Genomic DNA, 12,825 nt, shown 5'->3' on the forward strand with positions numbered 1-12,825 from the left:
AGGGGGACCTCAATTTCAACATATCTTGTACTTCATAATACTCTGTAAATTAATTACATAAAAAGGTTGTTCCATTCTGTAAAAAAATATTTGTTTTGTACGAAAAAATTATCACCAATGTAGCTGTTTTTGCACAGCGAAGCCACACATTTCAGCTCCAGTAAATTTTACATGGCACAATCATGTAATGTAGTCTGGTAGAATGTGTGAAGCTTATTCTGTCAATTTGTTTAGGTCTAAGATTTATATGGATCGCCAAATGCAGCAACGTTACCAGGGCGAGAGAAAACCACCTACATGGTACATAAACACATTATATGTACTTGTTTTTTTGTTACAATTGCAACTATAACCAACATATTACATATCATGCTCATTGAGTATTTAAGGATAGTAACTGCGTAATGTACCTGGTAATTCCCAAGTGTGAGTGACTTGAAACCTGCACCACAGTAATCAAAATAGTATTCCCATGTCCTAATGAACTTCTCATTAAACCCCAGAGCCAAAATTTCACTGTCAGCAAATAAATACATTTTCAATAGTTAGTTGTTGTAAGTAGTCACTTGAATTTAACGTATTCAATCAACTTCAGAGCATACTTCTGCCTTTCCATGAAGTTTTTTCTCCAGCATCTGAGTGTTTGATAGTAATGAATTCCCAGGTTTTCAACATGCTCCACGCTGCATTTAAGAATATTCATTTGTGTAGTATAGTATGAGAGAAGAATGAAGGGAATGGTCAATGATAGAACTCAGTATTTACATATAACTTGTACCATAGTCTAGATGTGGTTGCCATGGCTGATGTTATCCTACTTAGAGAGGGTAGACACCCTCCTGGAAATATATATTCCTTTATAAAATCAGAACTACGCCTATATTCATCGTAACGTTCATCCGGGATTGATATGAACTACAAAACAATAACCATCTTGATAATGGTTAGCAGAAATTTTATTACCAAAAAGAATGTACTTGTTGATGCTGTTTCATTTGCATAGCATACCAGAAAATTTCTATAATCTAAACACAGAAAAATTATATAGATAAAAAGTATAAGAGAAGTACTAATGTATCAAATACCTGGAGAACAAGAAGTCCATTTTGGGCCAATACTGATTCACAACAACCAAAGAACTCTTCCATGTATTCATGGCCAACAGCTTCTATCATTTCACTGAAGTATGCTTATACAAGTCATGCAATATGTTGGAAATATTGCAACAACAAGTCTGCAAAATTAAATTATAAATAGCTCACCAAGATATAATCCTGTCGAATTTGTATGTCTTGGGCAATTGACGATAGTCACACAGTAGAAACTTGATGTAATCCTGGGATCATCATGATTAAAATAACATGAATTCGCTTTTAGCTTATTCTGATTTTATAAAGAGTCAATCATATTTTTATAAGGAAATTCATGGAATTGTAAAAAAATGAGCTTGTTGATACCTGAAGCCCAGCATCTTTAACTCTTTGTTCTGCAAATTTCAGTTGCTCCTTAGACAGAGTGATACCAGTGTATCTGCAGCCTGTTTGTTTGACAACTTCAATGGCTAAACTTCCCCATCCACATCCAATCTCAAGAATTTCATGCGTCTTATCAATTTTAGCCTTGGTTTTTTGAAAAAAAAAATCACATTAGAAATTTTGTAAGATAATAGCTGAAATTCTAATGAAAGAGAAACCAAAGGCACATACCTTTTGAATCAGAAGGGAGATTTTCCTCCTTTGTGCATCTTTCAAGTCTTCATCTTTGTTCTATCAGATAATTTAACAAACAAAGAAGGAAGAATATAAACTACTGATGCTGCAAAAATTGGAGAAATACTTTTTATGTGAAGTTTGGACTCAAGGATCAGATAGTTGTTCTTGCCTTGAATACTGCGCATGAGTATGTCATTGTTTCATCCAAGAAAATTGCAAAGAGTTCATTGCTCTAGAAACAGACCAAAGAAAAATTGTAAGCTTCTGTTCATTTAGTGTAAGCGCTCAAAGCCATGAAGTAAAAGGCACCGAATATCAATAGAAAAAGTTTCACTATGAATAAATAAAAGGTAAACACAAAAGAGAGAGCCATTAAGAAATTCAATGACACTTTTTTCAGGTAATTTATAATTCTTTCTGACATATTGTGGTATAACAAACTGTGTATGCTATTCACAATCAATAAACTGTAACTGAAGCATTGAGTTTGTCTATATTCAATTTATATCAAGGAAAAAGAAAAATCCAATGCATAGGAAGATAAAGTTATATGCTCACACTACTCTATATTGTTGGATAGTATGTTCTTTATACTATTTGTTCCTCTAAAGTCGCTGAATCTAGGAGCTTTTGAATTCATACCAGATCATAATGCCTAGAAATGTTCCTGCGAGCCTGTGTGAGAGTATTTCGCCTTGAAACATGGTCCATGAAGAACTTGGCAGATGTCAAAGCAGATGTAAAGAAAACTGGTGTCCACCAACCCCTAAAGGCAAAAAACAAAAAGTTTGGTATGCGAATGCAATTAACTAACATAGAAATGTAGACTTCAACTCATCATATCAACTTACCTATTCTTCTTCAGGTGTGAGTTGGATGCATTTGAATCTCGGTTGGCTATGAGAATCTGCAGTAAAAGTACCAAGGTACAAGAAAGTAAAGTGTAAAGTCCCAAAGAGACAACTCATTGTAAGATTCAGTTGAGAATGGTTACCAAAATAAGATTCAAGAGACCTTCATCTTTATCAACAAATGAAAAATCCCCGTTGATATATGCATCAGCAAGGCCTAAATCTGCCTGTGCCATTACCTGAAAAACTTGCACAAATGATAGTTTTTAGTTCCTAACCAACTTAATTTTAGAGATGCATTGACAAAGATAAACATATCTTGTCACTTCCACAGCTAGAATGACATCAATCAATAATCATACTTAATGTGAAATTTTAAAGTATATACCTTCCAATAAAATTGTGGACTGTGGATTCTCAAAACACTCTTCAGAATGCCATTTTCTCCAGTTCCCTCAAAGGTGAACATTGTTCCTCCCTCTTCCAATAAACTGTACGCCTCAAGGTATATGCACCATTAACCAATGCCATTTTTGACAAGTCAAATCCATAGAAGATGAAGTACATGATTATTTTGGATTTTTATTGTCAAGCTTTGAATAAAAAAAATCGTTATATCAGACTAAATGATTATTGTTGTTTTTCATAAATAGCAATTCCAATTGTTTTTGAAATCACCCTGCATCAAATTTTGGTCACCTTTCCAATTTACAAGTAAAGATCCTGTGTCTAAATAAATTCCAATTATTCATTTCTTTTATATTTTAAGTACATACCAACAAAGAGTAACCGAGGCTTATATCATTCGAAAACACTAAGGTGAGCTCACTACTAAATGTATATAATCTTGATACATTATGTGATATTACCATCAAACTTATTTCATTTTTGTTTTTTATGAGAATTCATACTGTATGAAGTAAACTCACGTTAAACAACCAGTATTGACATAGCAACTCAGGAATCTAGTCACAAAAATGCGTGCTCCCAGTTCTTTCCAAGAAGGTACCATGTGTTTTGGGTTGGTCTGAAGGACACAGCGTTTTCCAAGAATGCCATGAGCTGCAATCATGCCAGCCTGAAGTATAATCTTACAGTTAAGTTTCTTTGTTTCACTTCAACGGGTTGGTGACAATTTGCAAGAAAATTAACTGCCTTAAAAATTTCCACTTAAGGAAACTCTTTAAAGAAATATTTTTCAGTTAAGACTATATTTTCCCTTTCACTAGAAACTTAGCTTTAACTACCTTAAATCCATCTTCATGAAATCCATTACCTGAAAAGCACGTATATATAATATATGATGTTTAGATCACTGGTATATCTGAAAGTAAATATAAATTCCTCAATCTAACTGAGGTTCTAAATAACGGAGATTGGATATAAGAAAATTTAGTAGGCATAAGTGGATTCATGGAAGCTTAAAGTATATATCTTGGTTGTCGATATACTAAGAAGGATTGTACCTTGGTAAGCCCCTGAAAACCAGATTTTTCTTTTCCCTTGAATATAGTCTAGCTCTAACGAGGCTTTGAATGCAGCAACTGACGGGACTGGATGACCAGTTGACCATTTAACCAAGGTATTTTCTGGTATATGATCAGGATTTAGAGTTACAAGAAAGGGTAGACTTGTTTCTTTAATATTCTGCAAATTAGAATGAAGATCAACCAACAAGTTTGTTCATTACTCTCTTTAGTTAGAATAACACAACACAATTCAGTTATGATAAAAAATGTACCAACCTGAAGAATATTGAGCCAGTATGTGACACAAACTTTATTGTTGTTACTTCCAAGAAAATTCCATGCGCTCCATGCTGCTGGGTTTTGGGGCATTAAATTTTTGTCACGATGAAGAAAAATATCACTGCCAACACAGATCAAAGAATAATTGTGCATTTGGTCTAATTTGAAAATAGATGACAAAAGATTCTTTACTTTAGCATCTTAAGATTTTTCTGTCATTAACATACGAGATCACAAGAATATACTCAATGGCATCCGGGCTTAAAAAACTGATTTTCTGCTCTAGGTCCTAAGAGAATATAAATTTAGGAATGTTTTCATGCTTTGGTATGACAACATGTTAATCCATGACTTGAGTCATTAAACATTTTTATCCAATGTTAACTCTATTGAATCCAAAGAAATGATAAAGGAAAGATACCTTATTGCATGCATTTGACAATAGTTCAAATGTAAATATAACGACTACAATCAGTGTTTTCGTATTCGATGAGAGGACGGTAGCCAACAATAGAAATATTAGAATGAATTTTTTACCTGTAAGCGTATTGAAAAGCACCGAGAATTCTATGCTCATCATATGTTGCTTCATCTCCTAATAGTCTCAAGGCATCAGGTGCATGCACTGACAGTACGCATCCATCATACACTTCTTGAGAACCATCTTTGCAGTAAACAACACACCCTGCAATTATTTTTCTAACCATGTTACTAGAATAGTAAGTAAGTATGAAAAGGCAATGTGAATGCTAATCAATCAGATTGAATTCACCTTCTCTTTGTGAAGAGGAAGGAATTGAAATAGTAACAACAAATGGATTACTTAATCACCTTTTTCAGTTGTCGAAACGAAGTGAACCTCACGATTAGTTATTATTTGACTACCTTCCCTTTGAAGCTCTTCTACGACCTGATTTTTATAACAAGTAGTTATTGACAAAAGTTGATCTATAACTCAGAAGTTGAAAGATCTATTGGATAAGAGACACTGAAAATGTCTCCCCAAGTGACACAGTTGTAATTTAAGACAGTATGAAAATCGACAAATAGCACCTTCTTTACATAGTTTTGTGATCGCCATCTTACAGTTAGCCACTGTGGTCTGCCAAAGAGCTGCAGAGAGGTCTAAGTGTGTCAATAAATTATCTTTAATTATTTTGGATTCAAGAGCTAGATTATATGCCACAACATAAATCTGGAAAAGAGTCTATTGTGCTACTACCTGAAGTAGATGGTGGTTGCGACAGAACGAAAGGACTGAGAAAGCAGAGAAGCTCAAAACTCCTTCAGAAGAGCAGGACCAGATAGAACCACATATTGGAATCTAAAGGCATTGGATGTTATAAATACATACTAAGCATAGAAATTATATACATATACATATATATACATATATATATATATATATATATATAGAGAGAGAGAGAGAGAGAGAGAGAATATATATAGAGAGAGAGAATATTTATATATATATATATATATATATATATATATATATATATATATATATAACACCATTGAACTCACAAGATAGGCTTTCTGAAATAACTCTGAGTAGCCCCTTGACTTGATGAATTCCCCCAGAGGCTCATTGCGGTCAATATCTGGGTTATTGTCAAGCATATCAAGATAGCTGCATTGCAAAATTTGAAAAGGCAAAGCCAACTAACTGATCAGGGTTCAGTTGTTCAGGGCAACAAGAAGAAGACTACTATAAGGTATACTCGGTATTTTTCTCAACTTCATCTTTATGCGGTGGAGTTCAAATTCAATTACACAGGGAAGTGAATGCTGAACTATAGTCAAATTTTATCCAAAGCTAATTATTGGGATACCAATTGTTTCACTGGATATGTAACTCCTAGAAACAAGAGGCACCATCAATTTGGTGATGTTTGTATGATTTATTATTCCTCAGTTCACTGACAATCAAAGACCAAAGGAAAGATGGAAATTTAACAATGCATGAGAAAAATTGAGTGCAGCAGTTATGATGGCAAATTCATCCTAGTTTGGTCTTCTTGTCTTAGACGCTACTAACTTGGTCTTAGACGCTCCTAGCTTGATCTTGGACGTTCTTGACTTAGCTCTTGATTTTTCATGAAAGGTTGTGCTTGGTCATCTTCCATCAGTTTAGTTCTATATAGTTCAAAATTTGAAGCATTCAACAAATAGAAGTAGGTAAAAACTTGCCTAATAACATCATCTTTGAACTTGACAATTTCCCTAATCATTTGCCAGAAGTAAGGATTCATTACATTCCTCTTCTGTGCAAACAAGCCGGACAACCCACTTCTGCTTCCCCATTCGCAGCCACGGCCTCTGTCTAGACTAACAGAAAAAGACATGTCTGACAATTCCATATCCACTCCAATATTCTCAAAAAATTCCATCATATTAGGATAGGTGACCTGTTCAATAATCCATGTTACATTGTCAGTATATATATAGTCTCACAAGCATTGCTCTAGTTACTTTACCATATAAAATCAACCAGTTTCAAAGTGCAAAAAAATGCATTCAACGCCTGAAATTTCAACATGTTGCATTTTATGGTTTAAGAAGAGTATGTTCAACCCCGCTTTTATGCAGAGTTACAGACAGAGTTAGTAATTGATGAACCTGAATAATTATCAGCCCTTTACACTCATGGGAGTTTTATGCTCTATTCATTAATATAAACAATAAAGTATTGTCAATTAGTATTTTCATAACTGTACAAGATATGTACCATAAAAAGCTATACAAGACACCTCTATGACTAGATACAGGTAAATGAATTGAATTGTTCAGATATAATATAATAGTGATTTTTTTTTTTATCAGCATAATATAATAGTGATGCTTCTTTATCCATGTCTGTTTTTTTTCTTCTGGGCTCTAAAGGACATTATTCCGTGCTACTGATTAGGCTTTTAATGTGGATCCTTGTTACTTTTAATTATAATGAGAATAAACAACCCTATATGAATGCTACATTATACACCATTTTCACGTTAGAAAATGTCTCATCCACGTTAGAAAATGCCTCTGATCGGAGTATTGAATTTATAGTTTTTCAATCTGATGAAAGGATTAGTTGGACAATTTTTACATAAAGATTAAAGATTTCACTAAAAAAAATTATTAAAGAAAAAATAATTTTAGACACCGACTAAATTAAATATTATTTTAAAAATTAAAATAATTATTGATATTTAAATTAATTTTTATTATTGATAGAAAATTTTTAAATTGATATCTAATTAACTATTAAGATTTTAGCTATCAATTATTTAAATTTTAAGGTTGGTAGCTAATTAATTATCAGTTTAGAAATTATTTAGCAGTAATAAAAACTAATTTAAATATTAATAATTTTTTTAGTCTTTAATTTAATTTAGTTAATATAATAACTAATTATTTTTTATTTTTAAAATTGATTTTTATTTAATAATTTTTTAGTTATGTTTTTAAAAGAAAAAATAGTATGATGAATTTATTCATTTATTCACTGTCAAAAGTAAAGTGAAGTTATTAGAAAATTTCCATAAAATTAACTTATGAAAAAGTAATATTTAAATTTTTTTTCTATTTGTTTCTTTTAAAAATTCTTATAATTTTTTTTCCGAAGACATTCTGAAGCTTTTTGTTTAGTTTCATGGAATTGAGAAAGATCCATGGCCACCTTATAGTAACAGACTTCAAGAAGTATAGGAGGCTAAAAATGGTAGGCGTGAGGACCACTTGAGGGCCCCATACAGGTGAAGCTAAAGAGAACAACTTAAGTATACTTACTTTCTTTCATCACTAAGAGTACACTTATACTTCACTAATTTATATTACTATTTTTGACAATTTTGAGTATATCACTAAAACTAGAGTCCAATTATAGTATATATCAAGACTAGAAATTTCCATTTTACAAACTATTTTTATGAAGCATTCATCTTTGGTGGTTTTGTAATCTCTTGTGTAAAATTTATAGAAAACAATATTTTAGAATTAAAAACATTAGCATGCACTTGGTTTTGTAGGATTTGTTTGATTTAATTAAATTAAATCTTCTGTTTCATATAGTTTTATTGATAATTATAAGACTTTTTTTTCTTTGATTTATTATTTTATTTTTTTATATGAAACAGTAAAAAAAATTATAGTAATTTGTTTTTTATTTTTACATGATAAATAAAAAATAGTTGTAAGAAACTAAGTTTTTAGAAGGCATACTACAAATGGTTTTGAAAAAAAAATGATATATTGGGGAGAAATGGATGCTGAGCAATGGTAGAGAGAATGTATGCAGTTAATGGGGGAATAGTGGTAAGTGTCTCTCATGTGTGGCTAAGCATCCCCCAACACTACAAAGTACAAATCCTTTTCATATTTCTCTTTTAATCTATTCCCCAAAGAAGAGTGTAGGTTCTGAATTTTTCTTTGCTAAATGAATAAAGTCAAATAAGAATCAAAACAGTAATGCTTCATAGCTATACCACATTCATCAGAAATGAGTAACCTTCTTTGAGCATGAGAATATAATTCTCATTCTACTAAATTCTCCTTTTACCAATTTCCTTCTTCAAAATATGAAGACAATTAAAACTCAGTTCATGGAAGAAAAAAAAGGCTGAGACCAGATAGAATCATGAAAACTGAAAAGCACACAGGTTACAGTTTTGGATAATGTGTCAATGAATAACTGGTTGTAGTTCAATAGAATATCCAAGTATGTTATAATATAACTAAATCCTGGTTTTGAACAATTGAATGAAAGAAAAACAATTGAAGTACAGGGTTACCCGATTGAAGACCATGAAGCCAAGGTCGACATCAACACCATCAGCATTCACAGTCTTGGCATGTCCTCCCAACCAATCTTCCTTCTCATAGAGCACCACATTCACTCCACTTTTGGCCAAAACATAAGCAGAAGCCAACCCACTAATCCCAGCTCCAACCACTGCAATCCTCATCTTTGCTCTCTCTCTCTCTCTCTCTCTCTCTCTCTCTCTATTATGTAACAGTAACCAAAAAATTCAACTTTTTATCCCTTCTAGTGCTGCAATCTGAAAATGCAGAACAACCCAAAAGCAAAACGGTAGCTTCGATAAGAATGGAGGATGAGGGTATTCTTCACACACGTACGTGGAACTCAAAGGTCCACATACATATATACAAGGGTGTAGCAAGTTGAAACAGCAATTACTGCTCAACTAATTGTACAAGTTTAACGTCTTTCACATCTCTGCCTTCTTCTGACTCAAACCCTACCATGTTTTCATCGTTTCACGTGTTCTAAATTCAAGAAACGAATGGTTTTCTGAAATGTTGTCTCAATTGCATTGCTCAATTCACACCCATATCTATTGAATGGTGGTAAAAAAGATCGTTCATTTTTCAAATATAAAATGATAAAAATAAACATGCTAATAGATATTATATATACACACATATATAATTTACTTTAATTGAAAAAAAAAGTATATTTTGGAGTATTTATAATTTTCGTTTTGAATTAATTTTAAATTTTTGTAATTCTTTATTCCCACATTAATCATTTCAAATATTACATTTGGCAGTGTATTCTATTATTCCTCTTAAAATATATTTTAAAATAATTTTAATCAAATTTAAAATAAACTAAAACGGTCATACTTTCTGATCCTGCCTGTTGACCGGAGCGCGGGAGAATGCCTCGTCAAAGGATCGTGCGCGCCGCTTCTCACCTCCGTTCCTCCTCTAGATCTATCTCAAGAACCTGCAAAGAAACGATACGGTGCCGCTGCGGCCGATCGCACTCCGACGCTCAAGTCAGTGACGGTATCACCAAATACTAAGAACGAGAACCGTGCAAATCCTCTCTCACTCGCAAGCGTAAAGTGTATGAACTGAACGTGCATACCTCAAAAAAGTCTGTTAAGAACTCTTATATACCTGGTGGTTTTCTCTCTCCTGGCAGTTACAGACTTGGACACGTGGCTCGCATCCGTCTGTACACGTGCCATCATCTGGAGGCTCACTGACTTGGCGCTGCTTCTACTCTTATTTTGGCTAAGTTACTTATGCATGGTACTGCCCAGTGCATAGCTAACTTAGGAGTGCGATCTCTACTGAAACTGGCGAGTTAGGGCCTTCATACACCTTCCCTGTGGTCTCGCCGGCCGCCTTCATAACCTGCTTCTCCTTCACCTTCGGCGATGTGCTTGTTCTGGCGATCTCCGACTGCTTGGTTGCCTGAGTCTGCATCTGGCGACTCCATCTGCAACCTGGCGATCGCCTATTCTGGTAAACTGGAAGTCGGAACACGCCAACTTAACAATCGGCGACCACACGTGCCTCCCGACTTCTTTCCTATCTGCCAACCTGGCGCCTTGTCAACACGCCTACACTGTAGCAGGATGCCACGTCATCACACCCGTCCACCAGGGCGGTACACAAGCCCCCCAGTCTTAAGCGAAGACTTGTCTAGCGAAAAGACTGAAAGAGCCCTCGTCAACACCGATCTACGTGGCACTGACGCAGAATTCCAAGCGATCGTACTTTCTGCTGCTCTGACGCTCCACCAAACCCTTCACCGATCGCTCGACACGTGGCTTCATCAACGGCTCTCTTCATCTGCCGTTAGCGCTTCCAAAACTTATTTCGAAAAACCCTTAAACCCCTTACGCTCCTACTGTTCCATCACTTTCTTCACACTTGCATACGCTCTCATTTCCTTCTGCGAAAGCTCTCAACATTCCTCGACGCTCTAGATCACCACCTCCCTTCAACGTCCTCTTGATCATCGAAAGGTAACTACTTTCCTTCATCTGCTGGGTTTCCTTGCATTTTCACCGATTTGCATCATCCTGTAACTGTCTGGTGCATACGCTGTGGGCTGTTTTTCCATTTCTCCTTCTGCGTAACTTAGGGCTTTGTCGATCGTCGCAACGAACTCACATTCGTTCGTCTTTCGCCTTCCTTCTATGATCGAGTCAGCCTTTGTAACCCTCCTGATTATTTTTTTTTCCTCTTTCTTCTTCCTTTGCAGTTGCTACCATGACTCGCACCAAGATTACCCCGAACCCCCCTCCATCAGCGCGAAACCCTCCTTCACAAGCACACGACTCAACACAAGTTCGTGGTGCTCCCTCTTCGCAGGCTGTGAGGCCTGCATCTTCCCAAACTGCCCTGGCTCAGGCGACTCCATCTAACGCTGGAGGAGCCCCCATCCCTCTGCCAGACTTCAAGACTTTATACCCATGGGCTAACCCAACCCTCTTAAAGGAAACCTCGTCGGTGAACACTGCGGGAGCGGTTCTGCGATTGACCAATGGGGACGAGGTCCACCAATCGTTTCACAAGGAGCACGATGAGAGAATGATGGTGCTGCCTTGCCCCGCCGCTCTGCCAGTGTGCGCCGATGACAAAGTGAGCGCCGATGGGCCCTTCTGCTTCGTCTACACCACTTTCTTCAAGAAGGTCAAGCTCAGGTTCCCTCTTACTCGATTTGAGAGGGAACTCTTAACTGAGCTCAACATCGCTGCCGCCCAGCTTCACCCCAACAGCTGGGCGTTTGTCCGAGCCTTCGAGATAACGTGCGCCCACCTGGGGTTGCCCGCGTCAGTGGACGTGTTTTTATTCCTGTTTGAGGCCAAGCACCCAGGAGATCGCCTGTGGGTCAGCCTGAATGCCATTGCTGGGAGATCCATTTTCACCATCTTCCAGCAGTCGTACAAGGATTGGAAGGGGAAGTTCATCCAGGTTCGCGCAAATGACAAAGACACTTCCCTTCTCGACGGTTTCCCCTTGTACTGGGTGGACAAGGGGAAAAAGGAGTCCAAGAGCTGCTTCAGGAGGCCTAGAAGTCCTGATAGCATGGGAGCTTTGGACCGAGACCTTTGCCTATTCTGGAAGAGGGTGGCAGATGCCCACATAACATTCTTGACCCCCACCCTGATCTCCTTCGAGTTCTTTGAGGACCAGTTGGAATTCCAAATAGGTCAGGACGCTACACTCTTGTCTTGACATTGCTTCTGATATTGTTTCTGGGCGTCTTGTGCGACACGCACAAGACTTTGGTTTTATCTTTTCTGCATATGCCTGTTTTTGCTGTCTCATTGCCTTGTACACTTATCCTTTCCCCTTTGAGCTAACTCATGCACTTTCGTTTCATGCAGATACCATGTTGGGTAAGAACATGCTCGCCGATTTGAAGGCGCTCGCCCGCAACCACGGGTTGGCGACCGGTTCCCAGACGGTGCCCAACTCGGCGGTCGAGAAGGCCATCATTCATGGGCGATCACCGCCCAAGGAGCCCACCCAACGAAAGAAACTGGTCCTTAAAAGGCCAAAGCGAAAAGCCCCCCAAGTCGTCCAAGAGGAGGAGGAAGAGGACGACGAGGTCACTGAGGATGGCCTCGTTACAAAGAGGAAAAGGGTGGCACCACCTTCTCCACCTGCCCCACCCCCTCTTCTAGCTTCAACACCACCATCAACACCTGCTCCTCCTCCCTCATCGCCAACACCACGAGCCCCTTCACCACCAGTCCAAGC

The 12,825-nt window shown here is 36.7% G+C and overlaps 1 protein-coding gene across 3 annotated transcripts; it reads right to left on the reverse strand.

Annotated features, from left to right (window-relative positions):
- Positions 1-5: 5 nt before the first annotated feature.
- Positions 6-9,643, reverse strand: LOC137825609 (uncharacterized). Of its 3 annotated transcripts, none has more exons than XM_068631318.1 (24): positions 9,090-9,643; positions 6,505-6,722; positions 5,839-5,944; positions 5,534-5,635; positions 5,365-5,424; positions 5,143-5,221; positions 4,849-4,996; positions 4,309-4,432; positions 4,030-4,210; positions 3,811-3,839; positions 3,493-3,641; positions 2,952-3,054; positions 2,707-2,802; positions 2,564-2,619; positions 2,355-2,478; positions 1,882-1,944; positions 1,707-1,766; positions 1,458-1,619; positions 1,263-1,336; positions 1,086-1,179; positions 779-915; positions 603-683; positions 411-516; positions 6-293 (listed from the first exon to the last, which is right to left on the reverse strand). In XM_068631318.1, exons 1-24 carry the CDS (start codon positions 9,261-9,263, stop codon positions 237-239), a joined length of 2,583 nt encoding a protein of 860 aa, XP_068487419.1. In that variant the 5' UTR covers positions 9,264-9,643; the 3' UTR covers positions 6-236. The 3 variants fall into 3 exon arrangements, with proteins under 3 accessions (XP_068487419.1, XP_068487420.1, XP_068487421.1); XM_068631319.1 differs by having other exon boundaries at positions 4,309-4,382; positions 9,090-9,587; XM_068631320.1 differs by lacking the exon at positions 3,811-3,839 and having other exon boundaries at positions 9,090-9,625.
- Positions 9,644-12,825: the final 3,182 nt, after the last annotated feature.

The sequence above is a fragment of the Phaseolus vulgaris genome, chromosome 8 (assembly GCF_000499845.2).
Source record: "Phaseolus vulgaris cultivar G19833 chromosome 8, P. vulgaris v2.0, whole genome shotgun sequence".
Lineage (NCBI taxonomy): Eukaryota > Viridiplantae > Streptophyta > Magnoliopsida > Fabales > Fabaceae > Phaseolus > Phaseolus vulgaris.

Bases quoted from the DNA above. Each gene is read 5' to 3' on its own strand.
- LOC137825609 (XM_068631318.1), bottom strand. From the start codon at position 9,263: ATGAGGATTGCAGTGGTTGGAGCTGGGATTAGTGGGTTGGCTTCTGCT. The intron at 916-1,085 runs GTATTTGATACA...ATTGTTTTGTAG, and splicing joins ATGGACTTCTTGTTCTCCAG to TTCATATCAATCCCGGATGA. The intron at 684-778 runs GTACAAGTTATA...TCTTAAATGCAG, and splicing joins GCAACCACATCTAGACTATG to CGTGGAGCATGTTGAAAACC.